Source organism: Siniperca chuatsi, linkage group LG9 (assembly GCF_020085105.1).
Source record: "Siniperca chuatsi isolate FFG_IHB_CAS linkage group LG9, ASM2008510v1, whole genome shotgun sequence".
Classification (NCBI taxonomy): Eukaryota; Metazoa; Chordata; class Actinopteri; order Centrarchiformes; family Sinipercidae; genus Siniperca; species Siniperca chuatsi.
Window position 1 is genome coordinate 3627956 of NC_058050.1, and position 15869 is coordinate 3643824.

The 15869-nt window shown below is 44.9% G+C and overlaps 1 protein-coding gene across 1 annotated transcript; it reads right to left on the minus strand.

Moving 5' to 3' along the window:
* Positions 1-353: 353 nt before the first annotated feature.
* onecutl (one cut domain, family member, like) lies at positions 354-15130 on the minus strand. The gene is made up of 3 exons (XM_044209513.1): positions 13968-15130; positions 12139-13525; positions 354-5319 (listed from the first exon to the last, which is right to left on the minus strand). The coding sequence occupies exons 2-3, from the start codon at positions 13175-13177 to the stop codon at positions 5009-5011; spliced, it is 1350 nt and encodes a 449-aa protein (XP_044065448.1). The 5' UTR covers positions 13178-13525; positions 13968-15130; the 3' UTR covers positions 354-5008.
* Positions 15131-15869: the final 739 nt, after the last annotated feature.

Consider the following 15869-nt stretch of genomic DNA (forward strand, 5'->3'; position numbering starts at 1 on the left):
AGAATATTTGCATTTGATGTTGAGAAAAGAAAAACATGTCTAGGGTTTGAATATTTTCTTAAAGCATCATTGTAGATTGTAAGGAAGCAGATACTACATATATACTGTATATTTGTCATGCAAAACGTAACTAAAGACACTTAGGGTCAACTTTAAGGGACATACAGGGTTCATGAGGGTGATTTCTTGCATTTTTGTTTGATGAATATAATCCAGTTTAGGCGTACAGTTTAAGACTGCAACGTATTGGTTAACACCAAAAAATATTGGTGTCGGTGTTAGCCTTTAAAAACCCAGAGAGCTTCCCTGCTAACGCTATCAACAAGGTCAGAAATAATCAACAGAGTACAGTGTTGGGTTACAAATGAGTCATTTTTATTTTTTTAGTGCAACATCACAACAAACAATTTTCACATGAGGTATTCAAAGGGATTTTCTTTAGTTGTTGATACAAAATGTCCCACCATGATTGACGTTTAAAGTGTTGTGTATCTTTTTTTAAAGCCTTTGGTTGGTTAGCCACATTCATTAGTAAGTCTAACACATGGACAAGAATGGCACGATAAAGCATGGTGGGTCGAGTCCAAGCTGAGGAAACTCAGACTCCGTCAAATATAATATTTCCCTCAGCTCTTCCCCGTTTAAAGCTTTTTGTATGGATTTCATTAATTCCTACTTACAACAGTGGGATCGAACAGTATTTCAACTACACTAAACATTTTGGAAAAAACGGGTGGGAGGGGTGGCTTACAAATGTGGAAAAATAGCTTCTGTCTCCAACAACCTTTTTTATTTTTGGATGAGCGCTTGATTCTTGGGCTTTTCTGTTACAGCAAGTCACATGATTCTAGATTTCGGAAAACAAGGAATAGGCAACGTTGATTACAGCAAGATCCTCCTTGCTTCGATTGTCACCTCCTTTTTTGGTCTTGAGAATGATTTTATTTATATACAGAACATGGATCAATGGAACACTAGCATACTGGACTTAAGCTTTGGCTGGACTGGGGCCTCGTTCGGCTCCTGTTGCGGATTGATTCCAGCACATTTGGTTTGGAGTAAAAGGCATGAAGAAGAGACGAATGGACAGACAAGATAGATAGACAGACACCCTGACAGGATGGATTCTTTGGTTAAGGAATATCTTTGCCACACAACATCTCACACAGTTGAGGTAGATGGGTAAAGTCTTCATGTAGATACAGGGGAGAGGGCAGGGACAGACAGGGACACTGGGGTTTACAGAGTCAAAAGACTTCCATCTGAAGACACTGCCTCATGTCAGTTTCTCAGTTCCAGCTCAACATAATACTGTTCTATGCAACATAAATAATCAGCACGCGGAACCCCACTGGTGCTTTCTTGAATCCTCTGAGTGCTACGGTAGCTCTGATAGGGAACTGCTAAAACTACCCATGATACATAATGATTCAGCAGTTACCCATCAATCTTTGGTTGTTTTTTGGTTTAAACATCCAAAAAAAATTGAGGTTTTTTTTTCTTTTTTGTTCTGAAAGTATATGTTACATTTCAGTTCTGCTATTTCATTATTTCCGCTCCCCTCAGAATTGCTCTGCAAAGGCCTTGGCTGCCAGACTCGTTTCAAGGTAAAGTTTCTAGAAAAGCCACTAGGGGGTGCCGCAGGCTAAGATGGCAATGCGGATCACCTATAGCAGCCAACTGGATTCACTCCTCCCTCCCTCCCTCCCGCCTGGCCTCTGTACAGAAAGGGAAGAGCTTCCCTGCTTGACAGGAGCAGAAGGTGGCTCAATACAAAAAGCTCTGTCTCCATTTTAGGCTCCCAGTCAGAGAGACAAAGAGAAACCTGAAAGGTGTCACCTCAGCTTTGATACAATGACAGTAGTGAGCAGGGGTCGGCAGAGGATCCTCTGAGCATCTTTTATTTTTTACCCCCTTCCCCTCCTACAGACTCAACTGCACACCCCCACCATTGCCCCCTTTCGCTCTCAGCATGCTTACAATTGTTGCTCATTAAAGTTTAATTCAGCTCCATGCCCCACTACTCCAACAGCTCCTATTCCTCAAACAGCCCCCTCCCACCTTTCCTACACACACACCACTACCACCATCCTCATTCTGGATGATTCAGCCTTCTCTCTGATCTTCCCCCGCCCCCTTTGAATGCCCCCTAAAGCCCACAGGTCTGGCCAAGAGCGGACCCCAGACCAGATACCCAGAGAGGAGACGGGATGAAAAAAGCCTCCTCTTTGAAGTCCGCAAAAAAGTCGATGGCCTCTTTCATGACCGCCTGTCTTTCAAGTGCACGCTGTGAAGGGGCCCCAGCAATCCGCCCCTTCCTACGTTAAAGACAGAAAGAGAGAGAAAAGAGTCACAGAGAGAGAGAGAGGGTGGAAAATGGCCAAGCTAGCCTCGCCACTCTTTGGCATTTACACAGGGGTCAGAGAATCAGATCTTGGGTGAGTTTCTCCTGATTTTGGCATCCACAATGCAAAACGCTGGCAAATCAAATCACTTGTGCCTGTGGAAATTGCTGGGGGAACCCCAAGAATCCTAGACTACCTGGAACAAACTCCAAGAACCCCAGATGATCAAGAATGAAACTCTAACGCTTTTAGAGGGCCAGTGACAAACCCTACAAGCCCCAGAAGCCTTGCAACACAATCAAAGATTCCTACAAGATGAGGAACAAACTTGTAGACCCTTAGAAGTCCAGGGATAAGCTGACATGCATAAGAAGCCTTGCAACCAAATCAGGGATCCCCAGAAGATGAGGAACAAACCAGAAGAACCCCAGAGGACCAGGGACAAACCCCAAGACCCTAAGAGGCCATAGACAATACTTAAGACCTTCAGAACCCAGGGAACAAAAACCCAAGATCCCCAGAAGATAAGAGGAATGCACTGAACCCCAAAGGTCCAGGAACAAACCCTAAGAACCCATTTGGAACTGAGACAACTGGCAGAAGTGCTTGGCATGTGGAGGACGGTGAGAGGACATAAACAGGAGTGTCTGCACTGCACTGGGGAGGTGGGCAGGTGAGGGGGTGGGGGTCACAACCATGCATTTCCCCAGGCAGACACACAGTATACGTTTGCATGTGACCCTGAAGGACTCGCACTCAGACGGCGCTTTAAGTGGGTCCCAAGACACTTTACACACTCTGCCAGATGGCATTGGCCTGAACACAACTTCACAAGCAACCTGTGAACCTATGGGATGCCACATCATAATCATTATTATTATCATTATTGTCATTATTCATAGTATTATTAATTATAAATATTATCACAACATTCAAACAAGCTTTGGCCTTGGCATTAAGAGCTGACCGCAGAGACATTTGCAAGAGTAAAGAAATCCCCATTATTCTACAAAAAAACCAAAAAAAACAAAGGCCAGGCCTTAAAGATAGAGAGGGATACATAACATCACTGGGTGGGTCGGGCTGGATTGGGTTGGGATCGGGTACTGGGTTTAGGGATTCAGGCCGTACATTCAGGGAGGCAATGTTAATCTTTGGTATTACGATGGGATTCTACAGCTAAAAGTGCCCATCAGAAAAAGTCTTCAGTTTCACACAGACATAGAGAGCATCGTTAAATAAATACTTACAGTATATAGATAGCATAAATAAATAACCAAATAAATAGAGAGAGGAAAGAAAAAGGGAAAACAATAAATACCCAAATGCAGTAATAAATACATTGATCAAATCAGCAGTTGCATTTGAAATGTTCTTGGTTTGATTTAACTATTGGCTATAAGGAGGCATGTTAAAGCCTTTCCTTTGTGGACCAAAAAAATTACCTTGTACGTCAGCAGGGCTGAAACAAACTGCCCCGCACTTCCAACGTGTTTCTATAAATAGAGTGATGTGCTTGAAATCTGTACAAAAAGGGCTGAAAGAATCACATTCCTCCATTTTCTAGACATCTGTAAAAAAAAGATTTTGTAATGGAGCAGAGGTGTGTACAGTTGTTTGGAAATGAGTGGAAAAAATACTACAATGTCACTATACATTGTGTCAGGTGTATCTCTTCCCCATGGAGCCTTTGTTCAATGGTTGTTTTTAATTTTTTCTTTTTTTTTTGGCTTGATTTTGAGTCAAAAATGGCTGTGGAGCTTTCATTTAGAAGCTCAGTGAGAGTCTTAAAGCTAGACAGTTGCACCAACAAGTCTGTTTCTGCGTCCAACTTGTGTTTATTGATTCTGTCCTGGCGTACTGTGAGATGCACTGCGGTTCCCCCTTGAAAACTCTGATTCATTCAAGGCAGGACCATCTTCACAAAATATAAGAAAAGGTTCCCGTTGAAGGTAAATGATTGACAGCTCGGAGTCACGGACGCTACAGAACCCTCCTGATAATTCCAGGCTCCAAACTTGGAACAACGTCATACAGTCCTGGGAACCATCGCCATGGAAATACATGCTAAGAAAGGGAAATTAGGTTCTTCAGAAAAAAATGGGAAGTTAAAAAAATGCCTTTTCTTCCTCTTTCACCTTGATTCTTGAGGAAAAACAGGACTATAAGAACTTTGGGGGAGGATTAATGTCTTTGGATGATGGTGAACACTTTTGATTAAGAAGATACACAATGGAGCTCTCCAGATGTGAGCAAACGGCACCTCTTGATTTTTCACGTTTGGAGAGATGACTATAGATTTGAAGGTACACCAAAATATGCTTTCTCCTGATTTGTAATACCCTCATTATCTCTAATCTAGATAATCAAAATAATGCAATGAGATGGTGTCTATGTAAGGGTGTGACTCTTCTTTGAGTCAAATCATCTTTGCACCCTTGACTATACAAGCAGGACCTCACATCCTGCGATCATATCACTCTGGGTATCGCCCCCTTCTATTTCAAGGGAGCGATCAACTTTGGTTTGGGAAAATGCTTCATCTTCATTAAATCATGATAACGAGGAGGACATTTATTACGGCTGATCTCTGCCTAGACCAGTCTATGTGCCCCCTTGCTCCCTCAGTGCCCTCCCCACCGCACCTCCTCGGCGGTCCGTCATCATGCCGTGCTGCAGGACACTGCGGAGGAGGAAACGCTGGAGCCCGAGGAACCCGTGGAGGAGGGACGGCCCTCGTCTGCCCACTTGTTGACGTTGCGTCGGCGAGCGTTCATGAAGAAGTTACTGACAGTGGAGAGCTCGAGGCCCAGCTGCTGGGAGATGGTGATCTGCAGCTCTTTGGTCGGGCGGTGGTTCTCCCTGAAGATGGCCAGGAGCGTGCGCCGCTGCAGGTCCGTGAACACCAGCCTGGTGCGCTTCGGGCCCTGGTTGCGCTCAAGCTTGCTTTGCTCCTGCTCCTTCCGCTTGCAGGCTGCAGGCAGATGGATAAAAGATCAATTAAAAAAGGAAAGGGGAAGCAGGTTAGCTAACAGACTGGCTAGCTAACTAGGACAAATGGATTAAGCTGAGGGAAAGTGGATTTGTTGAAAGAAAACAGATTAGCTAAGCAACTTTGATTAGTTAAAAGAGATGAATCAGCAACTTGTTTCATTGTGCAGTAAAGGAATCAAGATGTTCAACCTATCACATCTTATTGCCAGTGAGCTGCTGTAGGCTGCTGGGATAAAACAGATAACTACATCCAGGCCAGAGCTCTTCATGGTTTTCATTATGCGCATTCCCTTTTGGAAAACAGTGAATATTTACATGTATCTGGCCTGAAGACGAAGTGCAAAGTCTGGTGTCATCCACTGACAATGGCTATGCCAAAAATTAATCACATTCAAAGATAAACAGATGCACAGTAAATGTCACATTTTGCAAAAAGACCAATGAACCCAAAAGTAATCATTTTCAGCCTAAATCTTTCACCTTCTTTTTCTTTTGATGCAGTGTAATTTCTGCAACGTATTTGTTGTAAGAGGTGGTAGTTAAATCTATTAAATCTGTTACAGTACTTATGGATACGTTTTAAACTGCAATCTACAGTCAGAGAAGATAAAATAACGCTAAGGCCAAAGCAAGAGATAAACTCCAGAAACATTACATCATTCACTAACAGATTTGTAAGATACATTAAATACTCAAAGCTATGAATTCAATTTTTTAACATCTTGTAGCTGCATTTTAAAAAAATGAATTGTAAAGTTGCCACATTTTAGTCAGACTTAAATGTAATATATAATATTTAATATACTGTATTTCTGTATCTGTTTTCATACTGTTTTCTACAGAGGATAAAGCAGTTATTATTTATTGCCAAATTAGCTCAGTGTCAAAGTTGGCCATATTCAAACTTTTTAAGAGGTGATAGAGGTGATGAAGTCTTCTGGTGTTTTTGTTTTTTGATGTCAGTCTTGCTTACACCATCCACAAAATAAAAACTCTGAGTCTGGGTTAAACACCACTGTAGCTGCGGCAACCCGCCCAATAATATAATCAATATTTCCTCACGTCTGAAATTTAAAAAAAATAAAAATTACCCTACAAATAAAGAAAAAAGCCAGTTTTGTTCAGTGAGGAAGAAAATAGCCTGATGTGTGTGGGCCGAGCTCAGATCCATTTTGAGAATCAGACGAGCATTTTGAATTCAGGCTGCATGTTCCTCTGCATATCCATCGCTGGACCTTTCACCTCTAACACGCTGTAATTCTGTATTTACAGGAAACACAACACCAACCTCTGCCTTTGTGTACCGAGCCAACTTCCCATCCCCTTCCTCCCCCCTCTCTTCTCTCTTTCTCTGTCCATATCCTTCCACTTCCTCTCTTCCCTTCCCTTAGTGGACACTTCAACATCATTAGTTTCTCATAAAAGTCATTTACATGTGGCGGCAGTGAGTGAGTAATAATCACTTTAGGGGGAACTAATTTATTTTCTATTAAAGGCCGGTTACGTCAGGGGTGAGTGAAACAAGCAGAGTCGGCATTGCCCAGGGTGTTTAGAAGCCTTAAGTGGACTAAAACATATTTGGGGGAGTCGTGCAATTACCTAAATGCACACTTTTAAGAGGTTTCAATCAGCACTGTGCGGTTGAGCGACTGTTTTGCTGATGGTATCAAATGCGTTTCTAAGTGTAAGCATTGGTGTATGTGCACACAACACAACAGAGCGTGCACACCAACACACAAATAAATACACACACAAACTAAGGGAGGGCCAGTGGATCGGTGCCGATGCTGGACTTTAATTGAATACTGGCCTGGAGGTCTGGAATCTGGAAATAAAAGCTAATTAATATGATTGCGTTATAACGTTTTCAATATTTAAACTATTCTTTTATTTAGTATAGGGTTAAATTAGGATTTTAATGTCCCGATGACATGACATGATATTTGGTATGCTATTTCAGAAGCTTTCACAGCCTCAGAAGAATAAACATGTGGGAGTTAGACTGAATCCCTGGGCATTTTGAGCAAGTCATTTTTGCGTAGAAAAAGAGTCTCAAATGTCTTATTGTCTCACAATAAATGAAGAAATCTGCAGTAAGATTATTTCAACCTTTTTCCTACTCAAATGAACCTTTTTAAAGAATTTTACAGATATGAATGTCTGTATTTTGAAATTTGGCAGGAAAAAGCAGAACACAGAACTAGAACCAAGGAAAATAACACTTGATTTTAGAAAGATTCTTGAAACAAGCTGCTTTCTAGTGGAAACTGGTTGAAATTATCTTGCTGCACTGGCAGATTTCTTCACTTGTTTTAAGAAAACAAGGTTTATGGAACTCTATTATCGACAAAAATGACTCGATTAGAAGGAGATATCAGCTCGCAATAACCTTGAAATCCCATATTTCAAACCCTAACTCACACCGAGACACAATCGAACTCACACATGCTACAAACATACATTATATAAACCACACATGCTGCCTTTTGCTCTCAAAACTGCCCTGACACTTTCAATTGATTGGCTTACATCTTCCCATTGAGAAACATCTCACACAGCGAGGGCTGCTGCTGATGTTAACTATATGACCAGCTCTTCACTCCTAAATCTCACAGCGGCAAATTTCTCTCATTAGCAGAGTGCTTGAGAAATAAATGTGGACCCTACTGCCGTCTTTTCCACACGAGTGCCATCAAAACAGCAGCATCAGAGCTGGGTTGGGGGCCGTGTGTGTGTGTGTGTGTGTGTGTGTGTGTGTGTGCACAACGCCGTCTGACTTTGATTGCTCTGACATCCAGCTGAGTTTCTGAAACTTAAGTACTCAACTGGACATGAATATATCTCGCTGTGATTTCCCCGCGTGTGTTCTCCTCTAAAATCATTATCAGAAGGAAATGTTTTGACTCGGGGATACACTCTTGTCAACTTGAGATTACAGGTGCCTGTTAGCTTTTGGGCATCCAGAGCTCGTTTGCATTTCTGAGAGTTATTGAACCACGTCTCATTAAAATCTGAAGAGGCCAAGATGTCAGAAGGCATGTCAATATCACTACAAGTGAAAAAAAAAAAATTCTTTCCAAATGCTACATTTTTCACGGGCGTTACACCATCCCCACCATCAATATTTCTGGGCTGGGGGTTGGGAGGTGGGCTGCAGCTATAGAGGGTATATACAGTGGTGCACTCTCAGCTCATGTAGTAATGAAAGGAAAGACATGATAGTGCTGGCTAGCTTGCTTGTAGCGTGGATTTATGGCTTGTTGGAGGAGTCAGGGTGTCCTGCCGCTCTCCTCCTCCTCCTCCTCCTCGCTTCCATCCCATCCTCGGCTCTCTCCCTTACTGACGATCATAACGCCGGCCATTAAGTAAATGCTTCCTTATGCTGTAATCATGTGTAAAAGGCTCACAATTACCATGCTATAAATCCCCGGCTCTGGGGCTACTCCTGGAGACATAAATATTCCCCTATAGGCTTCTTATGATCGTGGGAACAGCCCCTAATCATGATGTATGCCCCTGTCTCGTGTTGTGAAACGTGATCGAAAGCCCTTTCCCTACCCCCCGGCGTCTCAACCTACACCCCCCCTCCCAGCCAGAACACACCCCCGCCCCTCCCACCCCCCAGCCCACCCCCTGCTGATTTCTTGGGCCAGGGGCTGATAGAAATTATTGATTAAATCTGTGCAGCTCAGACTCCTCGACCCACAGAGGCTGGTTAACCCCTTCAGCGCCGGAGTGGGGGGAGCTGCAAGAGCCAGATAAAAAAGCAAAACAAAAAACAACAACCCTGTTTGTTAGGTGTTGCGCAGCTAAGGCCACGTCAGCCTATTTACAATTCCTGCTATGCAAATGGAATCAGCTTTGACCTTTGAGCCTCGCTAGTAGAATGTGAACTGTATGCAGCGAGAGGTGGACGAGGCTTTGTGGCTTTCATTGCTGTGGGGGTGGTGAGGGCACTGGAGCCGACACGTAAACCGCATTGACCTTTCTTATTCATTTAGACCTTTAGTCAAGGGCTTCGGCCATCATCTTTAAAGTTATAGTCTCTGATCCCCCCCCCCCCCTCGACTTAAGTGTCGGAGCATGGCTGTGTGGTCTTTATCCTGCCTTCTTCTCCGACTAAATCCTGATTGCCTCCTCCACAGCCTGAGGTTGGGCTAGAGATGCATCTCATATACAGTGCAGTAATCCATAGAGTATACACACACACACACAGAAAAACACGAAACACAAGATACTGCGGATAAATCCGAGGGATCACCTCCTCCAGGTTTAGCAAACTGTATCTGAAGAAAGACAATTATTTGACAAGACAAAATGGCAGCTACATTCCATAATTACTGTCCACCCAGACTCGCACAGAGCTCTGCAGCCCTCCATATATAAGAGACATAGTTATGAAAATAACACAGTGCTGCTGGCTGACACTGAAGGGCCGTCTATGTATTTAAGCGAGTGCTGCATTAAGGAGGATCATCTTAAAACTTGAGGCGTGAAGCAGAGAGCACTTGAGCTATCTTCAGACTGGGGAGCACAGGGCACCGCGCATTCTAATTCCAGTCTCGATTCGCCGTTGCGGCCGAGGTGTGTGTGGGCAAGGCGTGCTGCTCTTTCCCATGGAAATCAATAGAGGCTTGTAATTAAACAAAAGGGGGTTGGCCAGGGGGGGAAAAAAACAACAACCCCCTTCGGAAAGTAGGTTATGTAGAAAAGTGCCGAGCTGTCCAAATTGTGGCTTTGCCAAGAACTAAATATGCAATTTCAGAGTGTGTGGGAGCAGAGAGAGAGGAGCATTGTCAGACATTAGCACACTTCTCTGTGTAGGGACTTAAATTTTTTATGAGTCTGATTGATCGGCTGCTCGGACTTGGAGCACTGACTCGTTAAAATAATGTTTGCGTTTGTAAAGATGAAGAAAGATGAAGGATGCTGTAAATAAAAAAAAAAGAATGATTGATGATTAGAAATCTGCTTAAACGAACAAAGGGCTGTTTCATCATGAGGAAGATTAGGTTTTCGTGTGACAGGAAGAGGTGTTTTGCATACAAAGCATTCACACGTTGCAGGATTAGATTCATCAAACAACATTTCTGTCAAATTACAGAACAAACCCAGAGATAACTCATCTTTAGATAAGAGGTTTGGGTGTGATTGCTATAACGTTTTGCTGAATGGAGGATGTACACATGTGCTCTCAGAGCCGAACAATCAAAGATCAATAATTGTGAAGGGATTGCAAGAGTGCACAATCATTACCTATGAACCCTATTGTGTTGTTGGGCTTAATCAGTCGAGCTACTGACAGAGAGCGTAAAGCAGTGATCAACTGGGCAGGCTCACACACACGTACTGCTCACAGACCCCCGCAGTGAGCAGACCACTTGCAGATACACACACACACACACACACTTGTCTATGCTCGTCTCATATTACTGTGTTCACTTGGATCTCTTTCTGTGCTCCGTGTATCAGATGGGCCCTCGGTCCCTGTGGAGGGACAACACTGTAACAGGGCACTGTACAGCGTGCTGTCGCGTCTTCAATCCACGTCCCCAAAGAATATTAAATGTCAAGCAGCAGATTACAATGTGCCTTTCAAAAAAAAATCTTTACCCTGTGAAATCTGTATAAATGCTACTAGGCCTGCAACAAATGATTTTTTGACTATCGATTACTTTATTATTTTTCCAAATAATCGTATGAGTTAAATAAAATGTCAGAAAATAGTAAAACGTGAAAAAATCCCAAGTTCCCTTAGTACAAAGTGACATCTTCAAATTGCCTGTTTTGTCTGACCAACAGTACAAAACCCAAAAATGTATTTGAAATGATATAAAACAGGAAAAGCCAGCAAATTCTCACATTTTAAGAATCTGGAACGGGCTAATGTTTAGCATTTTTGCTTGATAAGTAAATTCTATTCATTGATTACCAAAACAGATGTCAGTTAATTATCTGCCGGTTGACTAATCAATTCAGCACTAAAGATGACATGCGCCTCCAGTTAAAGAAATAACCTCTTGCTTTCCAGATATGAAGAAGCTCACAAACCTGCAAGGTGCTGCCTCAGAGCAGAACAACATTTGTATTTAGCCTCGCAGTAATTTCCTCAGTGACGACGTTGATAAAAGACGTCTGGCAAAAGCTCAAGTCTAATTTGCATCAGCTACCTTGCCAACTCAACTTCAGCCGTGCGCTGAGCAGATATAAATCACTGCTCGAATTAATCAATCGCTCCAGAATGGCATATCTGCACAAATTATTTTGTGGGCTCAAAAGCGATTAAATTGCCAACTGCTGCTCACGCTGATCTTCATGGTTCATTTAAGAAGAGGGCAAATGTCTGTGGCTTTTTTATTGTAGCTACTGTACAAATCAATAGGAGCTGTTTGGGAGCAAAGTAAACAAAGGAACGGCACATATGGCCCTTTCTTGCTCACACTGTCCTCAATGTGCTGCTAAGTTCTTACTACCCAGGCTGTTGAGACAATAGCCAAAGCAGTGGTACATTCACAGTGATGTGAAGAAGGGAAACATCAGTATGATGCTTTTGCTTTTCCTCATGTCTCAACCTGAGCTGCATACTGATTGCTGGAGAGGAGAATTTTTTTGGAAGATATGGAGAAGGAAGGTGTTTGGGGAAAACAAGGAGAGAGAGAGTTTGTCTGTTTGTTGTTGTGGTTTGTATGTGTGTGTGTGTGTGTGTGTGTGTGTGTGTGTGTGTGTGTGTGTGTGTGTGTGTGTGTGTGTGTGTGTGTGTGTGTGTGTGAGGCAGATAGAAAGCAAAGCCAGATCTTACCCTCCAGCCGGAGCGAGGCCATTCTTTGAAACTCTGGCTCCTGGAGCCAGCGGGACATCCTCTTAAAGGTCTCGCGGCCGGACTTGAGCTTGCCCCAGGGCTTGGGGTTCCTCAGGAGGTCAGACAGTGTGCCCTGTGACCTACACAGAACCCTCTCGGCAAAGATGGCCTGGGGGATGCTGTACCTCTTCAGCTCGGTGATGATCCTCTGGGCCACATCCCTGGTGTTGATCTCCTCCCCGGCGCCGCCTCCGCTGCCGGGCAGCATGCCCTCGCTGGGCGAGGACGAGGCGGACGATGAGGAGTGCAGGTGCTCACCCATTTTGGAGGCCTGCTGGCTCGGGTGATGGTGGGGCTGGTAGTGCTGGCTGTAGATGTGAGGGTGGTGGCTGGGGGCGTGCTGGTGAGCCTCCATTTTGTTCAGCTGATGCCCCACTGACACATCGCCTCCTCCCAGGCCTGGTGGCGACATCTCGCGGCCAAAATCCGATGTCCGGCAGAAGAGGCTCCCCCCGTGGACATCGTAGCCACCGTGGAGCATCTGGCCACCATTGCCATTAGGGCTGTTGCCCAAGCTGCCGTAGCCATGCATGGAGGAGCCCAGGCCTGAACCCGTGGAGGGGGGCGACAGGCTCTGGGACATGGCCAGGTCCTTGCCGTAGGGGTTGTAGAAGTTGGTGCTGAGGTGTGCCCGGTCCTCACGCATGAGGGTGAAGCTGCCGATGACATTGCTGACAGGGAGGCAGGGGTGGTGATGGTGGTGGTGGTGGAACTTGTCATCAAAGGGCTGCAGGGGGGTCAGGGTGGTGTAGGTGCTGCCGGAGCTGGACGGGGAGTCGCCGCTGTAGCCCAGTGCGGACATGGAGTGGTCGAAGCCCGGTGGACGGGGCTCGGGCTCCAGAGACATGGAGGGGCCCCCGAGGGAAGGCCTGGGGAAAGCAGCTGAAAGGTCCCGCGAGTGCAGCATGGCCCTGCCGTCCTGGCTGTGAGCCAGATCAGAGTGGCTGTGGAGGGACATCTCCCCTAGACTCCCATCCATCTTCAATTTCAACAAATAAATGTGTGTTTCTTGCTCCTGTGTGTTGTTGCTCTTCTGTTGTTATTGTTGTTCAACAGCTGTCCTATTTCTCTGGAAGGTCTCTTGTTACACCAGACTATGGATTTATTGATTTGTGAATTAATTGATTTCCGGGCTTATGGGGTGTCTAATTAATTATCTGATAACGTTAAGTACTGTCTTCAAACTCTCTCAAACTCCCAGAAAACGAGTTTGCAACAGTACCAGGAGCTTTAACTGTGATTTTATTCTCACTTGTGCATCAGCACTCTGCTCTCTTGTCTCTTTGGTGCTCAGCTGTGTTCCTCGGCAGAAGCCTCGCTTTTGTGCCTGCGTGAGACAAGACAGGCGCTGTTACTCCGCTGGATGTCAACTTTCATCGTTACAGGGAAGAAAAACTGACAAATAACGTTCGTCTCCTCGGTCTTAAACGCCAATTTACACTCGTAGCCTTTCATCCCAAACAAAAACAATAACAGAAGCATTTGAGTCATTTTACCTCACACATCCCGCGGAACACACCAGAACACCGACATCACTGTTTTAATCACTTCAACCAAACCTAATTTCGGAATATGGGATTTTTCCTTCTTATGCAAAGTTATGAATACAGAAGTAGCGCGCATGCGAAGCGCTGAACATTAACGGTGCGTTTGCATATTTACACCACATGTAATGAATCCGAACGAAGCGTTAACTAACTGCCCAACATGACGGCGATTCAGACATAAAACGTCGACATGTGCAGGTTTCTAGAGCTCCAAAATCCTACCTTTATTCTCCACTTCTCAGAGCGCGTCCGCGGCTGTTGTCCGTCCTGTGCATGTCTCCGATTGTGTCGCCGAGCAGCCCTGCAGATTCACACAATTGGTCCGCTGCGCTCCGGGGTGCTACATTCACCAAAACCAGAGTGCAAAAACCATCTGCGGCCACGGGCGAATCTCTCTCGAGCTCTTCGTTCCCGTTTCTCAGTCTTTGTTTTCCACTCCAAAAAATCTCCGGGTCTAGCCTCGTTTTTTGCTCTACACTAGCAGCTCTCCTCTTTTTCTTTCATTATCTCGTGAGATTTTCCTCCTCCCTCTGCCTGCCACTTCATCGATCTCACCACCAACTCTTTCTCCTTCTCCTCCTCCTCCTCCCCTTTGCTCACATTGACTCTCAGCTTTCAGTGCGTCACGGCCTTAAAAATCTGACAGATGTGCGATGAAATTCCTACTCCAATTAACCCTTTCTCTCCGGAGGGAGGAGGGCGAGGGGGGGTGACGGGGCGGGGGAGGTGTGGAGGTGGAGATGCTCCCTTTCTCACAACCCCACAGGTTAAGCCTTCTTCAGCTGATTGCATGCACAACTTATGAATTATCTGCGCACATCCTGGTCATTCTGCTGCGCTCGGCTGTTTTATTGTATATGATCAATGGATTTTCACAAGCTGCAGCTAATGTAGTTTAGTTCTTTTTTTTATATAACACGTGTTGCAGCTATTGTCACTGTGAAAAATGATCTGTAACACGGAGACAGAATGGGATATAGCCAGATAATACACAAGCATGTCAGGGGGTTCGTCTATTATGATTTTTATTATTATCAGAATTGTATAATACCTTTTACTTTTATTTCTAATTTCTAATATCAGTGCAGGACTAGATGAATAGGTCCTAAAATGATTTAAAAAACGAATTAAGGGTGAATATGCAATTATGTAAATCGCCTCACTAACCTATTGACTCAGGGAAAATTCTCCACTTACACTCTGCTGTGCGCCATCTTCACACCAGGCCACATACTGGATTTTTTTCTTTTTAGTACCAAACATTCCGGAAGGATTGTGTATGTCTTTTATTTTTATGGCTCCTCTTGTTCCATCTTTCAGGAATAAATGCTGTCAAGTGACGCTTGTGTTTAGCCCAGCTCTTAATCAGCACTCAGCTCGCGGCTCCGTTCACTCACGCCGCCAACACTTCAGTCTGAAAAGTCCCTCAACAAGATCAATGCGACCCTTTTTTTTTTTTCCACAAGACCCTCGACCTGCTGCTGCTGCAGCACCGAGCAGTCACACTGCAGGCGCGCGTGCGTGTGCGCGCGTGCGCACGCGCAAGAGTGTCCCCCTGAATGTCATTTTATGTCCATTTTGCGTGCAATATGTAGGCCTCTGCTTGAATTTGTGTCTAATTTGTGAGTGTGTGTAATGAGCGTGTGTGACTTCATAATCATTTTGCGCATGAGCGCGTGCGTGTGTGCGTGCATGCAGGCCTGTAACCTACGTGCACCTTTGCTTGACCGCGTGCATGCTCGTTCACGTGAGATTGGTGACCATCTACGCGCACTGGTGCCTGTAGCCTATGTGCACACGCGAAGCATAAATACACATCTCTGCATGGTCAGGCCTGTGCGTGCGCGTTGGCGCGCGCGCCCGGCCTCTGAGAGAAACACACCGACAGGCAGAAGCAGGGAGGCAGGGCGCATACTAATTATATCTGTCTGTCAGTTTAATTTTCAGAGATGAGCAGTTCTGGCGTTTGGAAACAGCGGAGCGGTGCGCGGTGTGGGACCGCCGACTTCCCGGAGCAGATGCTGCCCTATCGATCCGCCCGCGCGCAGCCAGCACGGAGTGATGCGTGTATGGATGGCGAGTAGCTGGAGGTAAAATGGTCAACGGCTACAGAGAAATAAAAGG